This window comes from Nerophis lumbriciformis, linkage group LG10 (assembly GCF_033978685.3).
Source record: "Nerophis lumbriciformis linkage group LG10, RoL_Nlum_v2.1, whole genome shotgun sequence".
Lineage (NCBI taxonomy): Eukaryota > Metazoa > Chordata > Actinopteri > Syngnathiformes > Syngnathidae > Nerophis > Nerophis lumbriciformis.
Genome location: NC_084557.2, coordinates 9,248,167 through 9,274,690, shown reverse-complemented (window position 1 = coordinate 9,274,690; position 26,524 = coordinate 9,248,167). Strand labels below are relative to the sequence as shown.

At 36.6% G+C, this 26,524-nt stretch overlaps 1 protein-coding gene across 3 annotated transcripts in view; it reads left to right on the top strand.

Annotated features, from left to right (window-relative positions):
• The window catches only part of LOC133612674 (tetraspanin-18B-like), a 132,528-nt gene extending 106,416 nt beyond the window's left edge, over positions 1-26,112 (top strand). For all 3 annotated transcript variants that reach the window (XM_061970303.2, XM_061970302.1, XM_061970304.2), the window contains 6 exons: positions 5,124-5,318; positions 9,084-9,158; positions 9,242-9,331; positions 12,936-13,049; positions 17,011-17,094; positions 25,420-26,112. In XM_061970303.2, coding sequence (XP_061826287.1) covers positions 5,124-5,318; positions 9,084-9,158; positions 9,242-9,331; positions 12,936-13,049; positions 17,011-17,094; positions 25,420-25,467 — 606 coding nt within the window. In that variant the 3' untranslated portion in view covers positions 25,468-26,112. The remainder of the gene's footprint in view (positions 1-5,123; positions 5,319-9,083; positions 9,159-9,241; positions 9,332-12,935; positions 13,050-17,010; positions 17,095-25,419) is intronic.
• The last annotated feature ends 412 nt before the right edge of the window (positions 26,113-26,524 follow it).

Below are 26,524 nucleotides of genomic sequence, written 5' to 3'. Positions count from 1 at the left end.
GGCCTGGCACAGCCCGAAGAAGCTACGTGGACACACCATCTTCACCGCTACGCAGGCCCACCGCCCGTAGTCGGAACCAGTGGGGTTGGGTGCGCTGCCACTTGGATGGCAGTGAAAGTGGAGGCTCCAGACGGACCAATTCGGGGCAGCAGAGGCTGACCTTTTGGACGTGGAACGTCTCTACGGTGGTGGGGAAGGAGCCTGAGCTGGTGCGGGAGGTGGAGCGCTACCAGCTAGATCTGGTGGGGCTTACCTTTTCCCCAAGCAAGGGCTCTGAAACCACACTCTTGGACAAGGGATGGGTCTTGTCCAGGTAGAGAACGAGACTCTGTCCCAGGTGAGGAGTTTAAGTATATCGGGGTCTTGTTCACGAGTGAGGGAAAGATGGAGAAGGAAATCAGCCGGAGAATCGGAGCAGCTGGGGCAGTGTTGCAGTCTCTCTGCCGCACTGTGGTGACGAAACGAGAGCTGAGCCAGAAGGCAAAGCTCTCGGTCTACCGAGCTATCTACATTCCTACTCTCACCTATGGTCATGAAGTGTGGGTCATGACCGAAAGAATAAGATCGCGGATACAAGGGGCCGAAATGCGTTTCCTCAGAAGGGTGGCTGTCATCTCCCTTAGAGATAGATTGAGAAGTTGTCACCCGAGAGAGACTCGGAGTAGAGCCGCTGCTCCTTCGCTTGGAAAGGAGCCAGCTTAGGTGGTTCAGGCATCTCATGTGGATGCCTCACGAGCGTCTCCCTTAGGGAGGTCCTCGTTGCACGTCCCACTGGGAGGAGACCCCAGGACAGGTCAAGGACCAGATGGGATTATTTCTCTCTGGCCTGGGAATGCTTTGGGATCCCCCAGGAGGAAGTTGCTAATGTTGCTCTGGAAAGGGAAGTCTGGGATCTCTGCTGGAGCTGTTGTCCCCTCGACCCGATTCCAGATAAGCGGTTGAAGATGGACAAATGGATGGATGGATGGACTCTTTAAATCCACCAAATCAGTCTCAATATACTATTATTCAAATTTGATTAAAGGGTTGCATCTTGAAGATTTGAGAATCTCATCATACATACAGAGGTCAAGACCAAAAGTATGCGACTAATGTGAATTCCCCAGCCATAAGGGGTGTGCTAAATGTACTAAGCATAAGGTCGCAATAAATGTTGCTTAAAATGCTTTTCTTTTATAAAGCTATCAGTCTCATTCCAGGTCATCGGTCCTCTACAGGCTATACTAAAGCTTGTACACTTTAGATGACAATGTTTCCCTTTTTAATAAAGGTTTTCTTCTAGTGTTATGTCTATATACTCCAATGTGATTGGTAGGTTGGTTGGTTCAGCTTTGCACACAACACTGGAAAGTACCATTCATATAAAATGTGTGGGCCACACTAACATTAGACTTTCATATTAAAGTGGAGGCCACAGAATATCGTCCCGCAAGCCACGAGTTTGAGATCCATGTTCTAAATCGTGTAACCCTAGTCGTTTGTGTGGATGGAATGATTTAAGACCCCATGACTGACTAATGAAGCTGCATTTGCATCTCATTAACCCGGGCCAATCTTGATTCTATTAAGCTGTCCTTTTGATTAGATTTCAGTGTGCTCATGCACGTTTGAGTCTGCCATGTGGCGTTTGTGACTGGCACCTGAGTTTATCAGTCTTTATCAGACAATCGAGGGTAATCTTGTTTCTGAGAGTCTAGAGGAGGGGGATGGTCAGCTTAAAGAGGTTATCTATCGCCATTCTTTTAGCCAAACGAAAGCGCTTCGCATTGCCGATCAGATGTGCTTGTTGCACAGCTGCAGCGATAATGCAACCAGTCAAGCAAAAATTGGTAAAAATGATTTGGTGATCCATCTATACACACAGGTGTCTACAACAGGAAGTAAACCTGCAACCCTCGTTTTGATTTTATCACAAAAAAAATTATGAAACCGTTACAAATTAAAAAGGAAACACTCAAATAACAATATGGCTCTTAAGGAGCCCAAACAATATTTAACGTTCCATCCATCCATTTTCTACCGCTTGTCCCTGTACACACTGGACAAGTCGCCACCTCATCGTATATACAGTACAGGCCAAAAGTTTAAACACACTTTCTCATTCAATGGGGTTTCTTTATTTTCATGACTATTTACATTGTAGATTGTCACTGAAGGCATATATATCTGTGCCCCCCCTCTCCTTCATGGAGAGGGGGGGGTACAGATTCGGTGACGCGCTAGCTGTCCAAAGTGGGGACCCAGGGTGGACCACTCATCTGTGCATCAGTTGGACGCCTGCGCTGCTGACCTGTCTCCACTCAAGAAGATCTCTTGCTGGCCCCACTATGGACTGGACTCTCACACTATTATGTTAGATCCACTATGGACTGAACTCTCACACTATTATGTTAGATCCACTATGGACTGGACTTTCACACTATTATGTTAGATCCACTATGGACTGGACTCTCACACTATTATGTTAGATCCACTATGGACTGGACTCTCACACTATTATGTTAGATCCACTATGGACTGGACTCTCACAATATTATGTTAGATCCACTATGGACTGGACTCTCACACTATTATGTTAGATCCACTGTGGACTGGACTCTCACAATATTATGAGATCCACTATGGACTGGACTCTCACACTGTTAGATCCACTATGGACTGGACTTTCACAATATTATGCTATATACACTTGACGTGTATGTATGTGTGTGTATATGTATATGTATGTATGTATGTGTGTGTGTATATATATATATATATATATATATATATATATAGCCCTGCGATGAGGTGGCGACTTGTCCAGGGTGTACCCCGCCTTCCGCCCGATTGTAGCTGAGATAGGCTCCAGCGCCCCCCACGACCCCAAAAGGGAATAAGCGGTAGAAAATGGATGGATGGATGGATGGATATATATATATATTAGGCACATTTAGCAATACCAAATAACTGGTAGTATTATGGTCACAATACCATAAACAAACGTTTTATTGCTTGTGTTGTTTCTAGCAAGTGGAGTGGCTATCTTAGCTATCAGCATGCCTCCTCCTGCTTGCTCTTCCTCTGTACAGGCATGGCACATTTCTGCGAAAACATGGAAGTCAGCGTTTTTAAACTTTCATTTTTGTATCAAAATATCACTTTTGCGTGTAAAAAAGAAAAAGAAAAAAATTAATAAAAGTATTAGAATTTTTTTTTCCGGGCAGCACGGTGGAGTGGCTAGCGCTCGTGCCTCATAGTGAGAAGGTCCTGTGTTTGATTCGCGGGGTCTAGATTTCCTGGGTTCTACGTGTACTGCGGCTAGGCTTATTGGCTAGAGTGTGAATGGTTGTCTATCCGTGTTGGCCCTGCGTTGATGTGGCGACTTGTCCAGGGTCTACCATTCATAGTAAAGTTCATATACCGTATATTTCGGAGTATAAGTCGCTCCGGAGTATAAGTCGCATCGGCAGAAAATGCATAATAAAGAAGGAAAAAAACATAAGTCGCACTAGAGTATAAGTCACATTTTTTGGGGAAATTTATTTGATAAAACCCAACACAAAGAATAGACATCTGAAAGGCAATTTAAAATAAATAAAGAATATAAGTGTACGTTATATGAGGCATAAATAACCAACTGAGAACGTCCCTGGTATGTTAATGTAACATTATGGTAAGAGTCATTCAAATAACTATAACATATAGAACATGCTATATGTTTACCAAACAATCTGTCACTCCTAATCGCTAAATCCCATGAACTCTTCTTCCTCGGTGTCGCTTCTAAACAACTCTGCCAACTAAAAAGGTAGACAATGCGCCGCTTCCTCTTCAATCGGTACGTCGCTTACGTCAGAGTCATCGTCAGTTGCAGTTCCAATTATTCCAGCCTTTCTGAATCCGGACAGGATGGTTTCGGTTGTCACTGGAGCCCATGCTTTGTCGATCCATCCAATGACATCCAGAAAAGTCGCATGGCGCATTCTCCCGGTTGCCGTGAAGCTGCGCTCTCCATCCATCATCCACTGCTCCCACAGGTTACGCAGGACTGCCTTAAAGCCCTTCTCAGTTTTTATAAGTTAGCGCCAATGTTGAAATGATCAATTTTCATAGGTACGGAAGTAGTAGCAGGGAGCATCCTTTTTTTCACAATGCCATGACCCGCCCCTGCCAAATTTTTATTGGACGTGTGTGTGACGATTGCTGATATATGCCTAGTCTCTTACGTGAATGAGAAATTAATATTTTATATTTTATGGTAATGTGTTAATTTCACACATAAGTCGCTCCAGAGTACAAGTCTCACCCCGGCCAAACTATGAAAAAAAACTGCGATTTCTAATCTGAATAATAGTAATAAAAAATTTACCATGCTTTTTAAAAAAAATCTGAATTGATTCAGAACCGTGAAATTTGAACTGGATATACAGTACAGGCCAAAAGTTTGGACACACCTCATTCAATGTGTTTTCTTTATTTTCATGACTAATTTACATTGTAGATTGTCACTGAAGGCATCAAAACTATGAATGAGCACAGTGGAGTTATGTACTTAACAAAAAAAGGCGAAATAACTAAGAAACATGTTCATATTCTAGTTCTTTCAAAATAGCCACCCTTTGCTCTGATTACTGCTTTGTACACTCTTGGCATTCTCTCGAACTTTAAGCACACCTGTGAAGTGAAAACCATTTCAGGTAACTACCTCTTGAACCTAACTACAATAGTTAGATCGAAATGTTTTATCATTAAAAAAAGTGTTTTCAGGAAATAAGTTTCTAGACACGAGGGCTTTAAGGGCAAGACCCAAAGGATTTAAATCAGAGCCAATAATAGGAAATGATTGACAAATTGTTTTATTACTACATGTTTAGTTAGAGTTGTCCCAATACCAATAATTTGGTACGGGTACCAAAATGTATATCCATACTTTTCGGCAAAATCTGCATTAATTTTATGTTTATAAAAATTAGTTTTTTGGATTTATATTACAGGATATAAAAATTACCTAATATAAATATGTATTTCCATTTCCATCCTTACACTCTCTAAACAACCAACAAGTGAGAAACTGATCCAGTTTGCAAAGTATTGTCTAATTTAAAACTATGTATCTAACCCATCCTTTTCTTTTTTGTCAGCTGGTGGGTGCTCTCTTTCTCGCCGCTAGCGTGTGGGTCTTATTGGACACTTCAGGACTCAAACATGTCATTATGATCAACCCCCTGCTGAACCCTACCATTTATGGCTTCCTGATCTTGGGAGGCGTGCTTTTCCTTCTGGGCATCGTGGGATGCACCGGGGCCGCCCGTGAAAACAAGTTTTTGCTCATGGTTGTAAGTCAACAATGATGATGATGATATTGTGTACATGTTTAGGGTTCTAACTTGAGATGGTAGCCATGGGTACTATTGAGCTCCCATAAGTGGACTACATTCATCCATTAGTGGGATTTTTTATGCACAGTCAACAAAATAAAAATTACTTTGCCTAATACCGTATTTTCCGGATTATAAGGCACACTGCCGATGAGCGGGTCTATTCAGGTCTATTTTCATACAAAAGGTGCATTAAAGGGGTCGTATTATGATTTTTATCTAAATGTAAACCACTTCCTTGTGGTCTACCTAACATGTAATGGTTTTTACATCAAAATGGCCCCTGCATACATTGACTTTTAAGTATGTTGCCCTTGGTGGAAAAAGTTTACGCACCCCTGAACTAAAGTAAACACTATTACACTTTTTTTTATAAAGCTAATCTTACTACACATTTTTTTATAAAGCTAATCTTACTACATTTTGGAATTGGCTTGTATTGTTGACATATGTGTGGTATGGAATGCGACAATTGTATTTATTTTTTTAAATAAAGTGACTTGTGCACAATAATCAAACTAAAGCAAAAACAAATTGTGGCTCCCATTTAAATTTAAATAATAAAGCCTTCTCTATCTTCTCTATCTTCTCTATCCAGAGACTTTGTTTCTGAGTTTGTAAACGTTAAAAAAAAACAAAAAACGACTACTTTGATTTTTTTTTTTTTGCACGTTCTCCCGTGACTGCGTAGCCTGGTTCTCCGGCTTTAAAATGTTTAGCCATCCCTTTTCCTCTAGTGTTCCAGTGATGATACTTGGATGAAACTTTTGTTTATTTTCCGCCATAGTGATGAGGATTAGTATCTTAAGCGACTCCTAGACGACACTCAAATTTGAGGCTGTGTTCAGGAAAGACGCGCATCCTCATGCATGTGTGTAACAAGGAATAAGGAAATGTAATATTGTCTCCTGAGTAGGGTTGCAAAGGGTTGGAAAGTTTCCGGTAAATTTCCGGAAACTTTTTTAGCCACGGGAAGTTTGGAAATATTGGCTATTTTTTGATTATTCAAAGTTGGACACCGTCCATGGAAATTAATGGGAATATACGGAAATTAATGGGGAATTACAATAATAATATATTATTGGGCACTTGTCTATATGCTTGATTGATTGATTTAATTTTTTATTAGTAGATTGCACAGTTCAGTACATATTCCGTACAATTGACCACTAAATAGTAACACCCGAATAAGTTTTTCAACTAAGTCGGGGTCCACGCAATCAATTCATGGTACAAATATATACTATCATCATAATACAGTCATCACACAAGTTAATCATCAGAGTATAGACATTGAATTATTTACATTATTTACTATCCGGGGGGTGGGATGAGGTGGGTTTGGTTGATATCAGCACTTCTGTCATCAACAATTGAAAAAAGAGATGGGCATTGAAACAGTGTAGGTCTGACTTGGTAGGATATGTACAGCGAGCAGAGAACATAGTGAGTTCAGATAGCTAAGAACAAGTATATACATTTGAAATACATTTGATTATTTACATTTGGTTATTTACAATCCGGGGAGGTGGAAGGGGGAGGGTGTTAGTCATGCTGCTGCATCTTTGTGGCATTTTTGACATAGCTCTTTGCACAGTATTTGCAAATGTACACGGCCTTTCCGCCTACATTGGTTGGGGTGAAATGTCTCCACACATCAGATGGTGTACGTGGCAGTATTCTGTCACAGATATAAATTGTCAGCTAAACAATTGGAGTAGTGTTTAAAAATATTTTACTGATGGACAAATTAATAGAAATAGGCTAACTGAGATAGGCTCCAGCGCCCCCCGCGACCCCAAAGGGAATAAGCGGTAGAAAATAGATGGATGGATGGAGGCTAGATGAATAAATGAACACTCAATCAGCATGCTAAATCAAACTATAACCTACATTCTTGTAAGACAACAGAATGGCTAGCAGAACAGAAGGCAGAGGAAATTACACGTTTTGATTTAGTTTTTCTGCTAGTTGAACTTTACAGATCACAAAAAAGGTAAATTCGGATCGCTAAGGTTGTTAGAACGAATGAATGGGATTTAACATAGAGAAAATTAGCATCACAGCTAACGGAGAAATATTTTCGGTTCATTATGAGACTGTGGTGGTACATAAACCTAGCTAGCTAGAGATATTGGCCCCAAAATCATTTAACAAGTACAGGAACACCTAGCTAGCTTGAGTGGAAGTCTGCTGGAGTAGTCTACAGTCATACAGTAACAAGCAATTACACCTCTATTAAACTTAAATACCATAGATCAAATATATTTACCCCAGTTATATCATCAAAACTTACCTGACTGGATGAAGTCCTTGGGCTCAAATACTAGTGTGGCCTCAATAGCCCTGCTGTAGTGTGTAGCATGCTGGGAATTATCAGTGCATGTGATGGAGGAATGCAACGTGAAGGGTTGAAATTCTACTGAATTTGCATTAAATCAGGTTGTTTTAGCTATCTAGCATGTTGCATTCAATGTTTATTCCCATTAATTTGCCCATTAATTACTGTTAATTCCCATATATTCCCGTTAATTCCCATGGTAAGTTTCCAACTTTGAATATTCCCGGAATTGTGCTGAGTGCATCCTTTTTGAGGGAATCTGTCACGTGAGTAACATCTTTAGCCATATAAATATTGGGACACAGCGGTGGTGAATATTGTCTGGGCTTGGCAGCTCATCTGCCGATTGCCTATCAGCTAAAAAAAGGCAAATATCTTTAGTTTGCTGTAAACAAGTGTAAAGTTTCACACCAACAGCTGGGGAGCACAACCAACATTTAAAAGTGCACTAAGTGGTTAATAAAGGAGTTAATTCAAATGCATTTACCGCCACCTTGGGTAGTTATTAAAAATGACATGCCAGTATTTTTTTGACTTGGCACTAATTAAATTGCATTTGTAGATCCTAGAACACGGGTGCCACGTCTTGTGCGGAGGGCATTCAAAAAATAGACCTGAAAAATTAGCTGTCATCAATCTTCACCAAGACGACATTTTCGTCACTTGATTGACATTCACGGCTTACCCGAGGGTCTTGTGAGATGACACTGGCTGCTGTGAGCTTATTATTAAGAAAAAATGACCGACAGGAAGGCGACAAACACTTTTTATATTTCAACAGACTCTCGCACCGTACCTGCCTTCAAAACTCTTAAAGACCGACTGCACAGTTCCTGTCTTCACAATAAAGGCCCTGCTTTATTCTGCCTGCGCTAACAAAATAAGAGTCTCAGAAAGCTGGCGTGCAAACGCTACGGAGTTTGCCGCCTGTATAAAAAGGAATAATGAAGCTGGACAAATAAGATGGCAAAAACCAACCACTTTCATGTGTGGTATTGGACAGAAAGGAGGACTTTTTTTCTCCATTTAAAAATGTGGTTGTTATCACTACTGTCTGATTCCAATCAATGCAAGTCATCAGAATCAGGTAATACACCAACTTATATTTTTGTCTTCATGAAAGAAAGGAATCTAACACCTTTAACTTGTTAACAAAAACTTCTCTTTCAATATAAATAATATATATGAATGAGGTAGATCCCCTCCACTTGGTCAGTTGAAAAGGAGCTCGCCTGCAGAAAAGGTGGGGGCACCCCTCTCCTAGAAGATTTAGAAGAGCACATTTCCTACAATTGGTGTTGAGCTTTGCTGACTAGTGTGCTCTTTTCCCTGTGAGCATCGACATTTTCTACCTCTGATTTGTCTCACTGGTCTGTTTACAGTCGTTCACAGTCGTCCTCTTGATTTTTGTGTTGGAGCTGATTTGTGCCATCTTGCTCTACAAAAACCTTGGGAAAGTAAGTTAGATTGCCGCATTTTCATTTTCTGATTGAAAGTTATGTGTGTACTAAAACCTTTTGTGTGCTCTTGCCTGTTTCAGCTCTACAAGGACTATTTTGCAAAAGAACTTAAAGAAAACTATGGAGAAAATTTACTATTTAGCAACGAATGGGATGACATCATGCGCGACGTAAGGCCTGAGCACACTTCTTAGAAATGTACCATGTTTTGGAGCGATGTTTAAAACAGTGGAACCTGCTTAGGTCTGTCCCGTTTATGACAACCGACTCTTTAAAGTCCCAGTCCACCCTGGTCTTGTGACTGAAAAGTTCCCGTTATATCAGGCCTGGGAAATTATTTTGACTCTGAGGGGGGCCACATTTAGAGAAAATGTGTCAGTGTATGTAATAAGCTGGCAATCTGCTGTACAATATTTGTGTAAGGGTCCTATTTTTAGTAACACTAATACAAAACCTCACAATAATGTCTGATTGATTGCTAAAAACGGTATGGCAGACAGCCTTAAAAAATTGTGTGCCATAACGTTTTTACATTGTAGATTGTCACTGAAGGCATCACAACTATGAATGAACACATGTGGAGTTATGTACTTAACAAAATAAAGGTGAAATAACTGAAAATATGTTTTATATTAGTTTCCTCAAAATAGCCACTCTTTGCTCTGATTACTGCTTTGCCCACTCTTGGCATTCTCTGGATAAGCTTCAAGAGGTAGTCACCTGAAATGGTTTTCACTTCACAGGTGTGCTTAAAGCTCATCGAGAGAATGCCAAGAGTGTACAATGCAATCAGAGCAAAGGGTGGCTATTTTGAAGAAACTAGAATATAAAACGTGTTTTTTTAATTATTTCCCCTTTTTTTGTTAAGTACATAACTTCACATGTGTTCATTCATAGTTTTGATGTGACAATTTACAATGTAAATAGTCATGAAAATAAAGAACACATTTGGCCTGCGGGTGTATAGAAAATTATATATATAATTATATATATATAATTATATATATATAAATAATTATATATATATATATATATATATATATATATATATATATATATATATAAATAATTTTCTATACACCCGCAGGCCAAATGTGTTCTTTATATATATATATATTTATTTATTTTTATTTTTTTAACCAGGAAAAAAATCCCATTTGAAATAAAAAAAACAACTCTTTTTCAAGGTAGTCCTGGCCAAGAGCCTGCAAAGTTCCACATAAAATTACATCCACATTAAAATGACAGTAAAGGTAAAACTGTTAAAGATAACTGAGTGTCTCTCAAATGCTCTGTTTAGATTTAAAAACATTTCAGGATTAAAACATTTTTTTTGAGTCAGCTCAGTCTCTTTTTGTAACATGTTCCAAGCACAAGGAGCTGCAAAGAAACAATTTTTTCCCCCAGTTCAGTGCAAGCAAAAGGGACAGACCGCAACAGCTGATCTTTGGAACTCATTGCATAAGAGTCTGTAATCAATCTACAAATGTAAGAGGGAAATAGTCCCAGAAGAGCCTTGTGAGAAAGTGTACCAATGACACCGTCTCCTAGTGGACAGAGAAAGCCATCCCAACCAAGAGTACAAGTCACAGTGGTGTGTCATGGCTCTAGTTTGTGATCAACCTCAAAGTCCACCATCTGAAGACAGGAACAAGTAGCATTCATATAAAAAAAGATCACCATAATAAAGCACTGATAAAAATAAGCATTTATTACGGAAGAAAAAAATGATTTAAGTTATAGTTTCTTCACCAGTTTATCAATAAAAGGTTTAAAAGGGGACGGCGTGGCGCAGTGGAAGAATGGCCGTGCGCGACCCGAGGGTCCCTGGTTCAATCCCCACCTAGTACCAACCTCGTCATGTCCGTTGTGTCCTGAGCAAGACACTTCACCCTTGCTCCTGATGGGTGCTGGTTAGCGCCTTGCATGGCAGCTCCCGCCATCAGTGTGTGAATGTGTGTGTGAATGGGTAAATGTGGAAGTAGTGTCAAAGCGCTTTGAGTACCTTGAAGGTAGAAAAGCGCTATACAAGTACAACCCATTTATCATTTATCATTATAAAAGTGGAGTCATCAATTAAAATACCAAGGTATTTATATTCATGCACCACTTCTATTAAGTTTTAGTTTCTTCACCAGTTTATCAATAAAAGGTTTAAAAGTGAGAGTCATCAATTAAAATAACAAGGTATTTATATTCATGCACCACTTCTATGACATAAGGCCCCTTCCTACGATTAGAAAACCGCATAAGTTTTGTCTTGTCAGCATTGAGAACCAGTTTTAAGTAAATAAGTGTACAGCAACAAAGGCTTTCTGCAGGGAATTAACATCCTGTTCAACAGATGATCCAAAGCAAATAATTGTATCGTCAGCATAAAAATGCATATTGCCATCAGAGAAATGTTGTTCGAGATCATTGATGTGCAAGATAAAAGAGGAGTCCCAAAACAGATCCCTGAGGCACCCCATTATGAACAGTGACAAATTCCAAGCGACCGTATGTTCTGACGGTCCAATGAGAAACCGCCTGTGTTTTAAAATAGCGTGGTCTAAACGCTTTTGAGAGATCAATAAAAAGTGGGACACAGTACTGTTTTTACCAAGCACGACAATGATGTCATTTACCACCTTCATTGTGGCAGTGATAATGCTGTGCTTTTTTCTGAAGCCTGTTTTATATTAAGAAATAATTGTATTTGAATAGAGGAAGTCTTTGATAAGACACAAATTTGATACTGGCCTATAATTTGTAAGAACTGCTGGGTCCCATCATCGGCGTTCACTCGAAACGAGTATGACGATCCTCCTGGTAGGGGTGTATCCCTTTTATGGAGGATGCCTGTGCGTGACTCTTTTTATGTGGGGAGACTGGTGCACAGACAGTCACCACACGATCCTTGACAGAATCGGGTCAGGGTCCAGTGGCATGGAGTCCAAGACGACTGGGGAGGGGACCCCTTTCTGCTGCAGCCTTCTTCCGCCATCGCAGCCGTTGTGGTAGTTCTTAAATCTACCGTCTTCCGCCTGCTCCGCTGTTGAGGTCTTCACCGTATCCCTGGCTAGGGGGCAGTCCGGTACAAGGCCCTTGCCAAGGGCCACCTGGGGTAACAGTAGTAAAGGAGTTAACCTCCTAGTGCCCCAAGACCCCATAGAGGAGCCTCCACTGCCGGATGCACCTTAACGTCGTGCCCAGGACTAACTGCTGGATCACCTTTTGATAAAGGGAGGGCAAAAGTAGATTTCCAAACCGATGGAATGTCTTTGTTTTTAATTGACACATTAAAAAGAATTGAAAGTGGCTATGCTATAAAATCAAACTGCCAGCTTTAAAAAAAATAAAAATAAGGCTCAATTAAGTCAGGTCCAGGGGGTTTTCTGTGGTCTAACGTTTTTACAGCTGTATGCACTTCAAGACAACAGGAGCAAAATTAAAAGGATCTCCAGAAAACATGAGAAATTCTACAAGGATTCCCTATAGTTGTCCCGTACGAGTGAAATAGAACCAGACGGTAAAACGATTCAAGATAAAACTGGCACTGATTCCTGAAGTACAAATGTGGGAAAAGATTAAAACAACTCAAAATACAATATGCACATGGAGGAATTAGCCACAACTAAATAGTGCCAGCAATGGCCAGTTTGATTATGTTGACGACCACTTATGTCGAGTCAGCCAGTCTGCAGGCGTAGACCTAAATCAGTATATATTGTTTGATGAATGTGAACAACAAACTGCAACAATGTCACATGTTGCGTGTTCTGCTCATTCCAGTTCAAATGCTGTGGAGTAACCGAGTACAAAGATTTTAAGGAAGAGGTGTGGCCACCAGTCTGCTGCCCGAACAAAGTTAATAAGAATTGCACAGATGAGGAGATCTTCCAAAAGGTACTTTCTGACATCATCTCTACTTTCAACTACCTTGCATGACTTTCACCGCAAATGTTAGTATTGATAGAAAAATTCTGTTTGTATATTTTACCATGCAGTTTTTTTGTTTTTTTTTTAGATAAAAGAATCGGCTAAGCCCATTACAAAACATATTTCAGTGTATAAGCATGTTAGAGCCTTAATATCAAAATATAGAGCTGTAATGTGTAGTCATAATTAAATGCTTTTACTTGTAACTGTATTGAGTTTGTGGACCCCAGGAAGACTAGTGGGTTGTTATGGCAACCAGCTAATGGGGATCCTTAATAAAAATCAAATCATATGTTGGAAGGCACACAGGTATTATTGTGCCTAATTTAATGGAATGACATTAGAACAGAGGTGTCAATCTGGTTTTCATTGAGTTCCACATCGCAGTTATGACTGCCCTTAGAGGGTCATTTGTAACAGTAAATATAGGAGTATAAAGATTTGCCTCATGATATTGTTACACATTTAACTGCATTTATTGATCTATAATCTGTAGATTTTGCGGTAAAACAAATGGTAGCTCAGTCGCCAACATTTTACCATAAAATCTATGGTTCTTTTTACAGTATTACTGTAAATGAAAAAACACTGTACGACTCTTTTTTACGGTAAAATTCTGGCAACTGAGCTGCAAGTTTTTTTTGTTGTATGTTTTTTTTACCAAAAAATACACATTTCTTTCTTTTTTTACATTTTTTATACAGTTTATTACTGTAAATGGAAAATGTTACCACTATTTTCAAGGTAAAATGTTGGTGAGTTGAGTGTGTTTATTTGGAACATGATACATCACAATTTCCAGTTTCTCTATTCAACATGTTCGAAAAGGAGTAGGAAGAAGCAGAGCTTATTTAATCCTACCCCTTTTCCTTTACATAGCAGTTGCTTACACTTTTGTTCACTTATGGAATTTATTCACAATATACTCCATAAGTAATAACATCAAAACCTAAATAAATATATAATAGTGAAGTAACTGCTATATTTCATATGGTGAGTTAAGTAAGATTATCTAGAAAATGAATGGATGGATGAAATAAATTCACAATGTTTATCATGGTTTTTCTTCGAGAGTTTTTTGAAGTGGATCATATTAGCATATTTGTTTATTTCTTTGCTTAATTCATTCCATCATTTAATTCCACATACTGATATACTGAAGGTCTTAAGTGTACGTGTGTACAAATGTTTTAAATTGCATTTTTCTCTAAGATTTTATTTCTCCTCGAGACATGTTTATTTGGGTCCTTTTTACCGTGTACAATTTGATTGATGACTTGCTTTAAAATCAGCCCGCCCCTCTAAAATTCCTAAGGAACTTTCCCAAGTCCCGCTTGCCGACTAGAAACTAAATAGTACCTAGTAGAACTATATTTTTACTTGGGTAGTTTTTGGTGGAAACGCAAGTTTTTTTTAGTTAGTTTTATAAAGTTCCTGCATTGGAAAAAGACCCCATGCTGCATAAATACAACCACTGTCATCTAATTATTTATATAACTCAAATATTTGTATAGGATAACAATCTGTACAAAATGTTTTTTGTGCCAATAACATTGAAGAGCTTTAAATATTGTCAACTTGTGTCATGAAACAGAATGTCTTCTTTGCATTTCTTGACAAAATAAAGAAGTGAAAAATTCTAATTTGGACGAGGCAAACCAAAGGCTAAAAAATGACGTGTTGTTCATCTCAGCAACAGTCATGTGTTAAGCTAACACTGATTGGTCAATATTGACATTCAAATTATTTGTATTATATATATATATGATGCTAATCATCCCTCCAAAGTTAATCTTTTCACGGTGCTGGAGTAATAAGCACAAACTGACATTATCGCTTTCTTTGGAGTCGCCATTCTTTAACTAATCACCATATTCATGAGCTAATTAGGATAGCCATTTATGGAAGATAGTTTTAGTCACTTCTATTCAATGCTGGATCAACATCTTTCTAAAATATGAAAGACTTCACTTCACCACGCTTGTTGCCTACCATGTCTCTAAATGAGTACACGGGGGGTGCAACGTTTGGGGATGTCAGGTTGTTTGTGGTTTTATTGATGATATACTTTGCATGAAAATTGGCTTTTTGGCCCTGTTTTAAGCTTTATAGATGTCCTTGATCACCGTTTTTCCATTAAGATTTTCAATATTATAAGAAGACACCTCAGATGTGAATATTTCCAAATATTGTCTAAGCCACAGGTGTCAAACTCAAGGCCCGGGGGCCAGATCATTGTCCGCCCTTAGATCGGTAGGTTGTGAGTTCAAACCCCGGCCGAGTTATACCAAAGACTATGAAAATGGGACCCATTACCTCCCTGCTTGGCAGTCAGCATCAAGGGTTGGAATTTGGGGTTAAATCACCAAAATGATTCTCGAGCGTGGCCACTGCTGCTGCTCACTGCTTCCCTCACCTCCCAGGGGGTGGAACAAGGGATAGTCACACACACACCTAGTGTGTGTGTGACTATCAGTGGTACTAACTTTTATCTGGCCTGCAAACACCAGTAAATGATATGTGTCAATAAAGTACTTCATATTTTCTCACTAAATGTAATAGATTTTTTTTCATTTTGACAGAAAAAATACATGTACTGCTTGAAATTATCCAATATTGCAACAATCCAATATTGCAACAAATATTACAGTATATTATCATACTTTCCAAACATGTTTTTGTCTAAATAAAAATACTTAACTTTACAGCAAACTACCCATTAAATGAATAAAAATGACAATATATTTTACGTTCTTTACAGCAGTGTTTTTCAACCACTGTGCCGTGGCACACTAGTGTGCTGTGAAATACAGTCCGGTATGCCGTGGGAGGTTATGTAATTTCACCTAATTGGGTTAAAAATAAAAGGCATTGAAGCCTAGGCATGGCAAAACACAAAATGCTGGACGACAGCAAAGACTTACAGTGTGTGGAGCAGAGACGGCATCCACAAAGTACATCCGTACATGACATGACAATCAACAATGTCCCCACAAAGAAGGAAAGCGTCCGCACAATTTAAAATAGTCTGGATTGCGAAAACAAAGCAGGTGTGGAGAATAGCGCTCAAGGAAGACAGAAAAATACCAAAAAAACAGGAAAGAAAAACACAAAAAAAAACTCAAAATAAGTCACGGTGTGATGTGACAGGTCGTGACAGTACACCTACTTTGAGACAAGAGCTATAGTGATGCGCTTGGTTATGGTTTAAATTCATATCCAACAATTGCGAGAACGAATTTTTATTGTCAATATCGGCTACTGAGTTTCGTTTTTTAATGATTTCTGCATGTGGTGTGCCTCAGGATTTTTTCAATGGAAAAAAATGTGCCTTGGCTCAAAAAAGGTTGAAAAACACTGCTTTACAGCATATTACTGTAAATTGAAAAAAACCTACTGTTTTTTGCGTTAGAATTCTGTTGAATTTTGACTGTAAAATCTACGGTTGTTGTTTTTAACGGTGTATTACTGCAAATGGAAAGGCGGTACATTTGTTTTTACGGTAGAAAAATATTTGCCAGAATAAAAGAAGAACTTGTACAGTTTTTACATTCACAATATAATGTTGTAAAAACCAATGTCATTTTAACACAAAAATTCTGGCAACTAAGCTGCCAGATTTTTCCATAAACCCCCCCAGTGGTACTGTTTTTCCATTTACCGTAAAATGTTGAAAAAAACACTATTTTACAGTGCAATTTTGTAAATGTAAAGTTTTTACTGTAAAATGGACAGTCTACTTAAAACAATGTATATAATTAATAATGCGATGCAGAGGCAAATTCCTACATTATTCACTGTTACAAGCAGCCATAACTGCCATGTGGCCCTCAATGAAAAACCACTTTGACGTCCCTGGTCTAAGCAATTCCTCGAGTTTACAATTTATCCGTCATGTGCTCAGTTGGTGTTTGTTGTGTTTCCACAGGGTTGTTACGATGTACTCTTCCACCGCTACGACAAATACATCTATTCAATTGCAGGCTTTTCCGTGATATTACTGTGCACTGAGGTATGGAGATTGTTCATTGTATCCTTTTCTTTTTACTGTCTTCTGGTTGGTCACATGATCATGGCCTGGGATTTTGTGAAGATTTGAAGATACATATACAGTACCGGCCAGACACCTTCTCATTCAATGCATTTTCTTTATTTTCATGACTATTTACATTGTAGATTGTCACATCAAAACTATTAATGATGGAGTTATGTACTTAACAAAAAAAGGGGAAATAACTGAAAACTTGTTTTATTATTCTGGTTTCTTCAACATAGCCAAACTAAGTCTCTTGGCATTCTCTCGGTGAGCTTCAAGAGGTAGTCACCTGAAATGGTTTTCACTTCACAGGTGTGCTTGAAGCTCATGGAGAGAATGCCAAGAGTGTGCAAAGCACTAATCAAAGCAAAGGGTGGCTATTTTGAAGAAACTAGAATATAAAACATGTTTTCAGTTATTTCACCTTTTTTTAGTTAAGTACATAACTCCACATGTGTTCATTCATAGTTTTGATGTGACAATCTACAATGTAAAATAGTCATGAAAATAAAGAAAACTCATTGAATCAGGAGGTGTGTCCAAACGTTTGGCCTGTTTGATTGATTGATTGAAACTTTTATTAGTAGATTGCTAATAATCTACGGTGAACGTTGGGGACCACCTGATGACCTCTTGTCCAGGCCAAAGCTTTATCCATTAGAAATGGATTATAATAGCATCTTTGATGTATTTGCAAACTAAACACCGTGAAGTACATATTCCGTACAATTGACCACTAAATCGATTCATACATGTACTGTATATATATATATATTTTTTCATTTCAATCTGTCAGTTATAAAATACGACAAGTTTTGTTTTCAATGTTCAATAATAAGGTTCAAATTAGGAATGTGTAACATTTACTTGTAAAAATGCAAAATTCCTTGTCATCAAAGCTGGCATTCACACACAGCACCAACATTTTGGTTAGCAGGATGTGATAGAAGAAAGGTAAACATAGGATAATATGATATTTGCGGCAGTTATTCACTTTTGCACATACTTGTGGTGCATTTAAGGACCCTTGATTAAAGGTCAAATCCCAGGCCTCACTAGTTTTCAAAGACTGGGGAGGCTAAACCCCCAGTAGATGCACTAAAATGTATATATTTTTGTGATCATTCACTGACATTTAATCAGCTAAACTCTACACTGTGAAGTCTAGGGAAATATCCTCACTATATCAGTAAATGACACATAGTATTAGTAACTCACTTTCTTGCTACTTTATATTACATTTGCCAGCACTATCTTGTAAGTTTTGTATTTTTTATTTAAAAAAACACCAAATAATTTAGAGGGGTTTAAAGATATTTTAGGGGGCCTTTATGATGTGATAAAATAAAGGAAAATATGATACATCTATTTGTTCACTGTTGCATCTCATAACTCATAATTGTGGTGCATTCAAGGACCCCTAAAGTTCAAAGCACAGGTGTCGCTAGTTTTTGGAAAGTATTATTTTTAATCTTTTGCCTTTCTGTTCTAATCTGTGTAGCACTTTGGGGCAGTAGTCTGTGCGATTATAAATAAATCGACATGACCTGTAAAGACGAGGGAGGCTTATGTGCTAATAACATTTGAGGCTGTCAAAATAACTCTTGTGATTAATCACAACAAATTATCGCATCAACCCTGCAGTTTATTTTTGATCGTACACGCTCTTTTTACAGTCTGTGTATGATCGTTGCATTAGTCAGTATTAAAATGAGTGAGACGACTCCAAAATCACAGCCTGAAATAACTTATTGTGCAAATATATGACATGCATTCAAATACAACGTCTATAAACGATCCTGGATGACATTCTGACAATAAACATTTTAATTATGCACGCCAGTGATTAATCATTATTAATCCAAATTCCAAAATGTGAATCTGATTTAAAAAAAAAAAATTCTAATAATATAATAATGTATGTTTATAATTATTATAATCCACGATTGATAATCCCACATGAATCAGCTAATGTCTAATTTACACTATGAAAAAGGGGGAATTTGACAGATTCATAACGATATATTTTATAGCAATGCAGCTGAGAGGCTCCAGCACCCCCTACCACCCCAAAAAGAGACAAGCGGTAGAAAATGGATGGATGGATGGTGTAATGGTTGTACAGAAACTCCCATTCTGGCTACTTAAAACCTCCAAAGGCTTAGTGGCCACATGCGTGTACAGCACCTTTTAGCTCTTATTTCCAAAATTGTGTACACTACTGAATTGGGGTCTTATGGCCGCTTATGTGGACACTTATACTGCCATCTGGTGGTGTCAGAAAAGTATAACATACAATGGAATTTGGGAGTAAAAGTGTAAAAATAAGAATTAGCATGTCACTAAACATGAAGTACACGTTTGTGTACTTATGGACTAAGTACATTATATCAAAAGATGATTTTTAGTTTTTTATTCTAATTAGGGTCCAATAAGCCCAAATAGCAAAGAGAAATAAAAAAAGTATGTAAACAAACAGCTTGGGCCTTAAGAAAGGGCAGTTTGCATTATTTACACAGATGCCTAGGGGGCGCTAACCTTCCAATGTATTTTAAGCGTTATATACCGCCCTCTAACGGCTTCTCGCACGTTAGCTTCGGGTGTTGTTGGCTAATAATAGCGATTTGGATAGTTAGCATTAGCTATCATTGAATCATAACATGACTGCAAATGGTTTGTTGCTTCTCTTGGGCGTGCACTCCCTGCACGTACGTACGTGTTGACGAGACAGGGTGAGTTTAATTCGCGCAGGTAAAAAAAAAATGTTTCACAAACTTAGTAATTGTGAAAAATACAAACATTGTTTGGGTAAACCATTATTGGCAACATTACCTAGCCGGTGGTGTTCTTGTTATATTTTTTGCTTTGGAAAATGTAACTGTGAAAACGTTGCAAACAGCCCCTTTAATATTAAGTGTCGGCATTATTATGTCAAAAAACGTATCTTTTTTAGATAAACACCAAGTAATTTAGTGGATTTAAAGATATTTTGGGGAGCAATTAGCCCCCTCAAAAGGTTGAAGTCAATAATGAGTGCATGTAAACAAACTGTTGATGTTATGTTTTGGTGTGGAGTGGGTGTTCTAAAGGAGTCTAAATAATAATAATGAATCATTAATATTGAAGACCAAAATTGAGCCACAAATTAAAATCCAGGTGCAGCCTGCCTGACAAAGCTGCAAACATTTTGTGTGAAAAGATTGCCATCTGGTGGTATTGTTACACAACACATTTGACTGTGCTGACCTGTAGTTGAATATTAGTTTAGTCTTTCATTTGAAGGGACCATGCACACAGACATGAAGCTTAAAGACATTTCAGTACCAGATTGTAGCGAAATAGCTTGTTTCCATCTGCAGGTTACATGAAATAAAATATACAATAACATGCAGTCAAATGACAAACATTATACTATAGCATGTCATCAAATCACAACAATAAACATTATACTATAGCATGTCATCAAATCACAACAATAAACATTATACTATAGCATGTCATCAAATCACAACAATAAACATTATACTATAGCATGTCATCAAATCACAACAATAAACATTATACTATAGCATGTCATCAAATGACAACAATAAACATTATACTATAGCATGTCATCAAATCACAACAATAAACATTATACTATAGCATGTCATCAAATGACAACAATAAACATTATACTATAGCATGTCATCAAATGACAACAATAAACATACTATAGCATGTCATCAAATGACAACAAACATTATACTATAGCATGTCATTAAATCACAACCATAAACATTATACTATAGCATGTCATCAAATCACAACAATAAACATTATACTATAGCATGTCATCAAATGACAACAATAAACATAATACTATAGCATGTCATCAAATCACAACAATAAACATACTATAGCATGTCATCAAATGACAACAATAAACATTATACTATAGCATGTCATCAAATGACAACAATAAACATACTATAGCATGTCATCAAATGACAACAATAAACATTATACTATAGCATGTCATCACACAACAATAAACATTATACTATAGCATGTCATCAAATCACAACCCCATCCATCCATCCATTTTCTACCGCTTATTCCCTTCGGGGTCGCGGGGGGCGCTGGAGCCTATCTCAGCTACAATCGGGCGGAAGGCGGGGTACACCCTGGACAAGTCGCTACCTCATCGCAGGGCATCAAATCACAACAATAAACATTATACTATAGCATGTCATCAAATCACAACACTAAACATTATACTATAGCATGTCATCAAATCACAACAATAAACATTATACTATAGCATGTCATCAAATGACAACAATAAACATTATACTATAGCATGTCATCAAATGACAACAATAAACATTATACTATAGCATGTCATCAAATCACAACAATAAACATTATACTATAGCATGTCATCAAATGGCAACAATAAACATTATACTATAGCATGTCATCAAATCACAACAATAGACATTATACTATAGCATGTCATCAAATCACAACAATAAACATTATACTATAGCATGTCATCAAATGACAACAATGAACATTATACTATAGCATGTCATCAAATGACAACAATAAACATACTATAGAATGTGATCAAATGACAACAATAAACATTATACTATAGCATGTCATCAAATGACAACAATAAACATTATACTATAGCATGTCATCAATTGACAACAAAAATTATTCTATAGCATGTCATCAATTGACAACAACAAACATTATACTATAGCATGTCATCAATTGACAACTATAAACTATAGTATGTTTATAGTTGTCAATTGATGACATGCTATAGTATGTTTGTTGTCATTATACTATAGCATGTCATCAATTGACAACAAACATACTATAGCATGTCATCAATTGACAACAATAAACATGATAATTGACAACAAACATTATACTACAGCATGTCATCAATTGACGACTATAAACTAGTATGTTTACAGTTGTCAATTGATGACATGCTATAGTATAATGTTTGTTGTCATTATACTATAGCATGTCATCAATTGACAACAAACATACAATAGCATGTCATCAATTGACAACAATAAACATGATAATTGACAACAAACATTATACTATAGCATGTCATCAAATGACGACAATAAACATTATACTATAGCGTGTCATCAAATGACAACAATAAACATTATACTATAGCATGTCATCAATTGACAACAAACATTATACTATAGCATGTCATCAATTGACAACTATAAACTAGTATGTTTACAGTTGTCAATTGATGACATGCTATAGTATAATGTTTGTTGTAATTATACTATAGCATGTCATCAATTGACAACACCAAACATTGTCATCAATTGACAACAATAAACATTATACTATAGCATGTCATCAATTGACAACAATAAACATGATACTGTAGCATGTCATCAATTGACAACTGTAAACATACTAGTTTATAGTTGTCAATTGATGACATGCTATAGTATAATGTTTGTCAATTATCATGTTTATTGTTGTCAATTGATGACATGCTATAGTATGTTTGTTGTCAATTGATGACATGCTATAGTATAATGACAACAAACATTATACTATAGCATGTCATCAATTGACAACTGTAAACATACTAGTTTATAGTCGTCAATTGATGACATGCTATAGTATAATGTTTGTTGTCAATTATCATGTTTATTGTTGTCAATTGATGACATGCTATAGTATAATGTTTGTTGTCATTATACTGTAGCATGTCATCAATTGACAACAATAAACATTATACTATAGCATGTCATCAATTGACAACAATAAACATACTATAGCATGTCATCAAATCACAACAATAAACATACTATAGCATGTCATCAAATGACGACAATAAACATTATACTATAGCATGTCATCAATTGACAACAAACATTATACTATAGCATGTCATCAATTGACAACTATAAACTAGTATGTTTATAGTTGTCAATTGATGACATGCTATAGTATGTTTGTTGTCATTATACTATAGCATGTCATCAATTGACAACAACAAACATTGTACTGTAGCATGTCATCAATTGACAACAATAAACATTATACTGTAGCATGTCATCAATTGACAACAATAAACATTATACTATAGCATGTCATCAAATCACAACAATAAACATTATACTATAGCATGTCATCAAATCACAACAATAAACATTATACTATAGCATGTCATCAAATGACAACAATAAACATTATACTATAGCATGTCATCAAATGACAACAATAAACATTATACTATAGCATGTCATCAAATGACAACAATAAACATTATACTATAGCATGTCATCAAATCACAACAATAAACATTATACTATAGCATGTCATCAAATCACAACAATAAACATTATACTATAGCATGTCATCAAATCACAACAATAAACATTATACTATAGCATGTCATCAAATGACAACAATAAACATTATACTATAGCATGTCATCAAATGACAACAATAAACATACTATAGCATGTCATCAATTGACAACTATAAATAGTATGTTTATAATTGTCAATTGATGACATGCTATAGTATGTTTGTTGTCATTATACTATAGCATGTCATCAATTGACAACAAACATACTATAGCATGTCATCAATTGACAACAATAAACATGATAATTGACAACAAACATTATACTATAGCATGTCATCAATTGACAACTATAAACTAGTATGTTTACAGTTGTCAATTGATGACATGCTATAGTATAATGTTTGTTGTCATTATACTATAGCATGTCATCAATTGACAACAACAAACATTGTCATCAATTGACAACAATAAACATTATACTATAGCATGTCATCAAATGACAACAATAAACATTATACTATAGCATGTCATCAAATCACAATAAACATTATACTATAGCATGTCATCAATTAACAACAATAAACATTATACTATAGCATGTCATCAAATCACAACAATAAACATACTATAGCATGTCATCAAATGACGACAATAAACATTATACTATAGCATGTCATCAAATCACAACAATAAACATACTATAGCATGTCATCAAATGACGACAATAAACATTATACTATAGCATGTCATCAAATGACAACAATAAACATTATACTATAGCATGTCATCAATTGACAACAAACATTATACTATAGCATGTCATCAATTGACAACTATAAACTAGTATGTTTATATTTGTCAATTGATGACATGCTATAGTATGTTTGTTGTCATTATACTATAGCATGTCATCAATTGACAACAACAAACATTGTACTATAGCCTGTTATCATCAATTGACGACAATAAACATACTATAGCATGTCATCAATTGACAACAATAAACATGATACTGTAGCATGTCATCAATTGACAACAATAAACATTATACTATAGCATGTCATCAAATGACAACAATAAACATTATACTATAGCATGTCATCAAATGACAACAATAAACATTATACTATAGCATGTCATCAATTGACAACAATAAACATACTATAGCATGTCATCAAATGACAACAACAAACATTATACTAGCATGTCATCAAATGACAACAACAAACATTAAACTAGCATGTCATCAAATGACAACAACAAACATTAAACTAGCATGTCATCAAATGACAACAACAAACATTAAACTAGCATGTCATCAAATGACAACAACAAACATTATACTATAGCATGTCATCAAATGACAACAAACATTATACTATAGCATGTCATCAAATGACAACAAACATTATACTATAGCATGTCATCAAATGACAAACATACTATAGCATGCCATCAAATGACAACAAACATTATACTATAGCATGTCATCAAATGACAACAAACATACTATAGCATGTCATCAAATGACAACAAACATTATACTATAGCATGCCATCAAATGACAACAAACGTACTATAGCATGCCATCAAATGACGACAAACATTATACTATAGCATGTCATCAAATGACAACAAACATACTATAGCATGTCATCAAATGACAACAAACATTATACTATAGCATGCCATCAAATGACAACAAACGTACTATAGCATGCCATCAAATGACAACAAACATTATACTATAGCATGTCATCAAATGACAAACATACTATAGCATGCCATCAAATGACAACAAACATTATACTATAGCATGTCATCAAATGACAACAAACATACTATATCATGTCATCAAATGACAACAACAAACATTATACTACAGCACCAGTTAAGAACACTGAGCTACATGCACATCACTAAAATATATTTCTTGTATGTTCCAGATCTTTGCCATGTTCCTCTCTCTGATGCTCTACCAGTCCCTGCAGTAGAAGGAGGTTTGGGGGTTTGAAGAGCAAAAAAGGGAACTTGGGTGGAAAGATGATAATGGACACGTGTAATTTAATGATTTTATTTAAATAATTGGTCGGGGGAAAGAATAAATTCTTCAACTCTTGTACTTCACAGCTGGACTTTTGAGGTAACAAAGTACACAGCCGCCCACACAAGGTGGGAGCTTGTACAGATTGTGTGTGTTTAGTGGAAACATGACATTTGTGGACCAGGTCTTGCACAGACCGGGGTCAAGTAGACCGGACATGAGGACCAGAAGGCACTGCACTGACTTTTGGATGAAGACTATTTATATGAAGTCAAACTTGTTTGATGTATATTTCATGGCTGTTTCCCTTTCCCTTTAATATTGTATATTGTTACATTCCCACAGCCACTTAGTGTTATGCTGTAATATAGAAGCTCTGGAGGTGTGTTGATGCAGTTTTCATGTCACCTTGCCAGCTGCTCACCGACCACCTTCAGCTTGAAACACCACTTAATTGTATTTTTTATTTTTTGTTTGCTATGGTGACGTTCACTGCAGTACGCGTATCGTGACTTTGTGACTAGGTGGGATTTTAGCTGTTGAAATGTTTGTGTATGCATTTGTATCAGATCTTGTAAATAAATGGTATTCTGAATCATTGTCCCGTATCATTTGCACATTCCATCAAATGACAGTCGGCCACCCAATATGTTGAAAGAGCCATATTGAACCAAGAATACAAACAACAAATCTGTCTGGAGCCACCAAAAATATAAATGCCTTATATATTTGTTCAGCAGGTGTCCTATTGTCGTTTTTTTTTTTAAAGTCATTGAAATAGTTTGTTAATGTTTCAGAAATTAAAATGGAAAAAAATAGCCCGAAATTAGATTTTTTGATTTGCATTTAAGAATTGGAAATAGAATGAACACGGACCATTTTCATTCAAATATTGCCATAAAATTTAACCGGAAGCCGTATTTTAGGTCTCTTCCGTTCCCTTTCCAATTCGTCAATGCAAATCAAAACATTTCCGGCAATTTTTTCTATTTTCATTTCTGAAACAA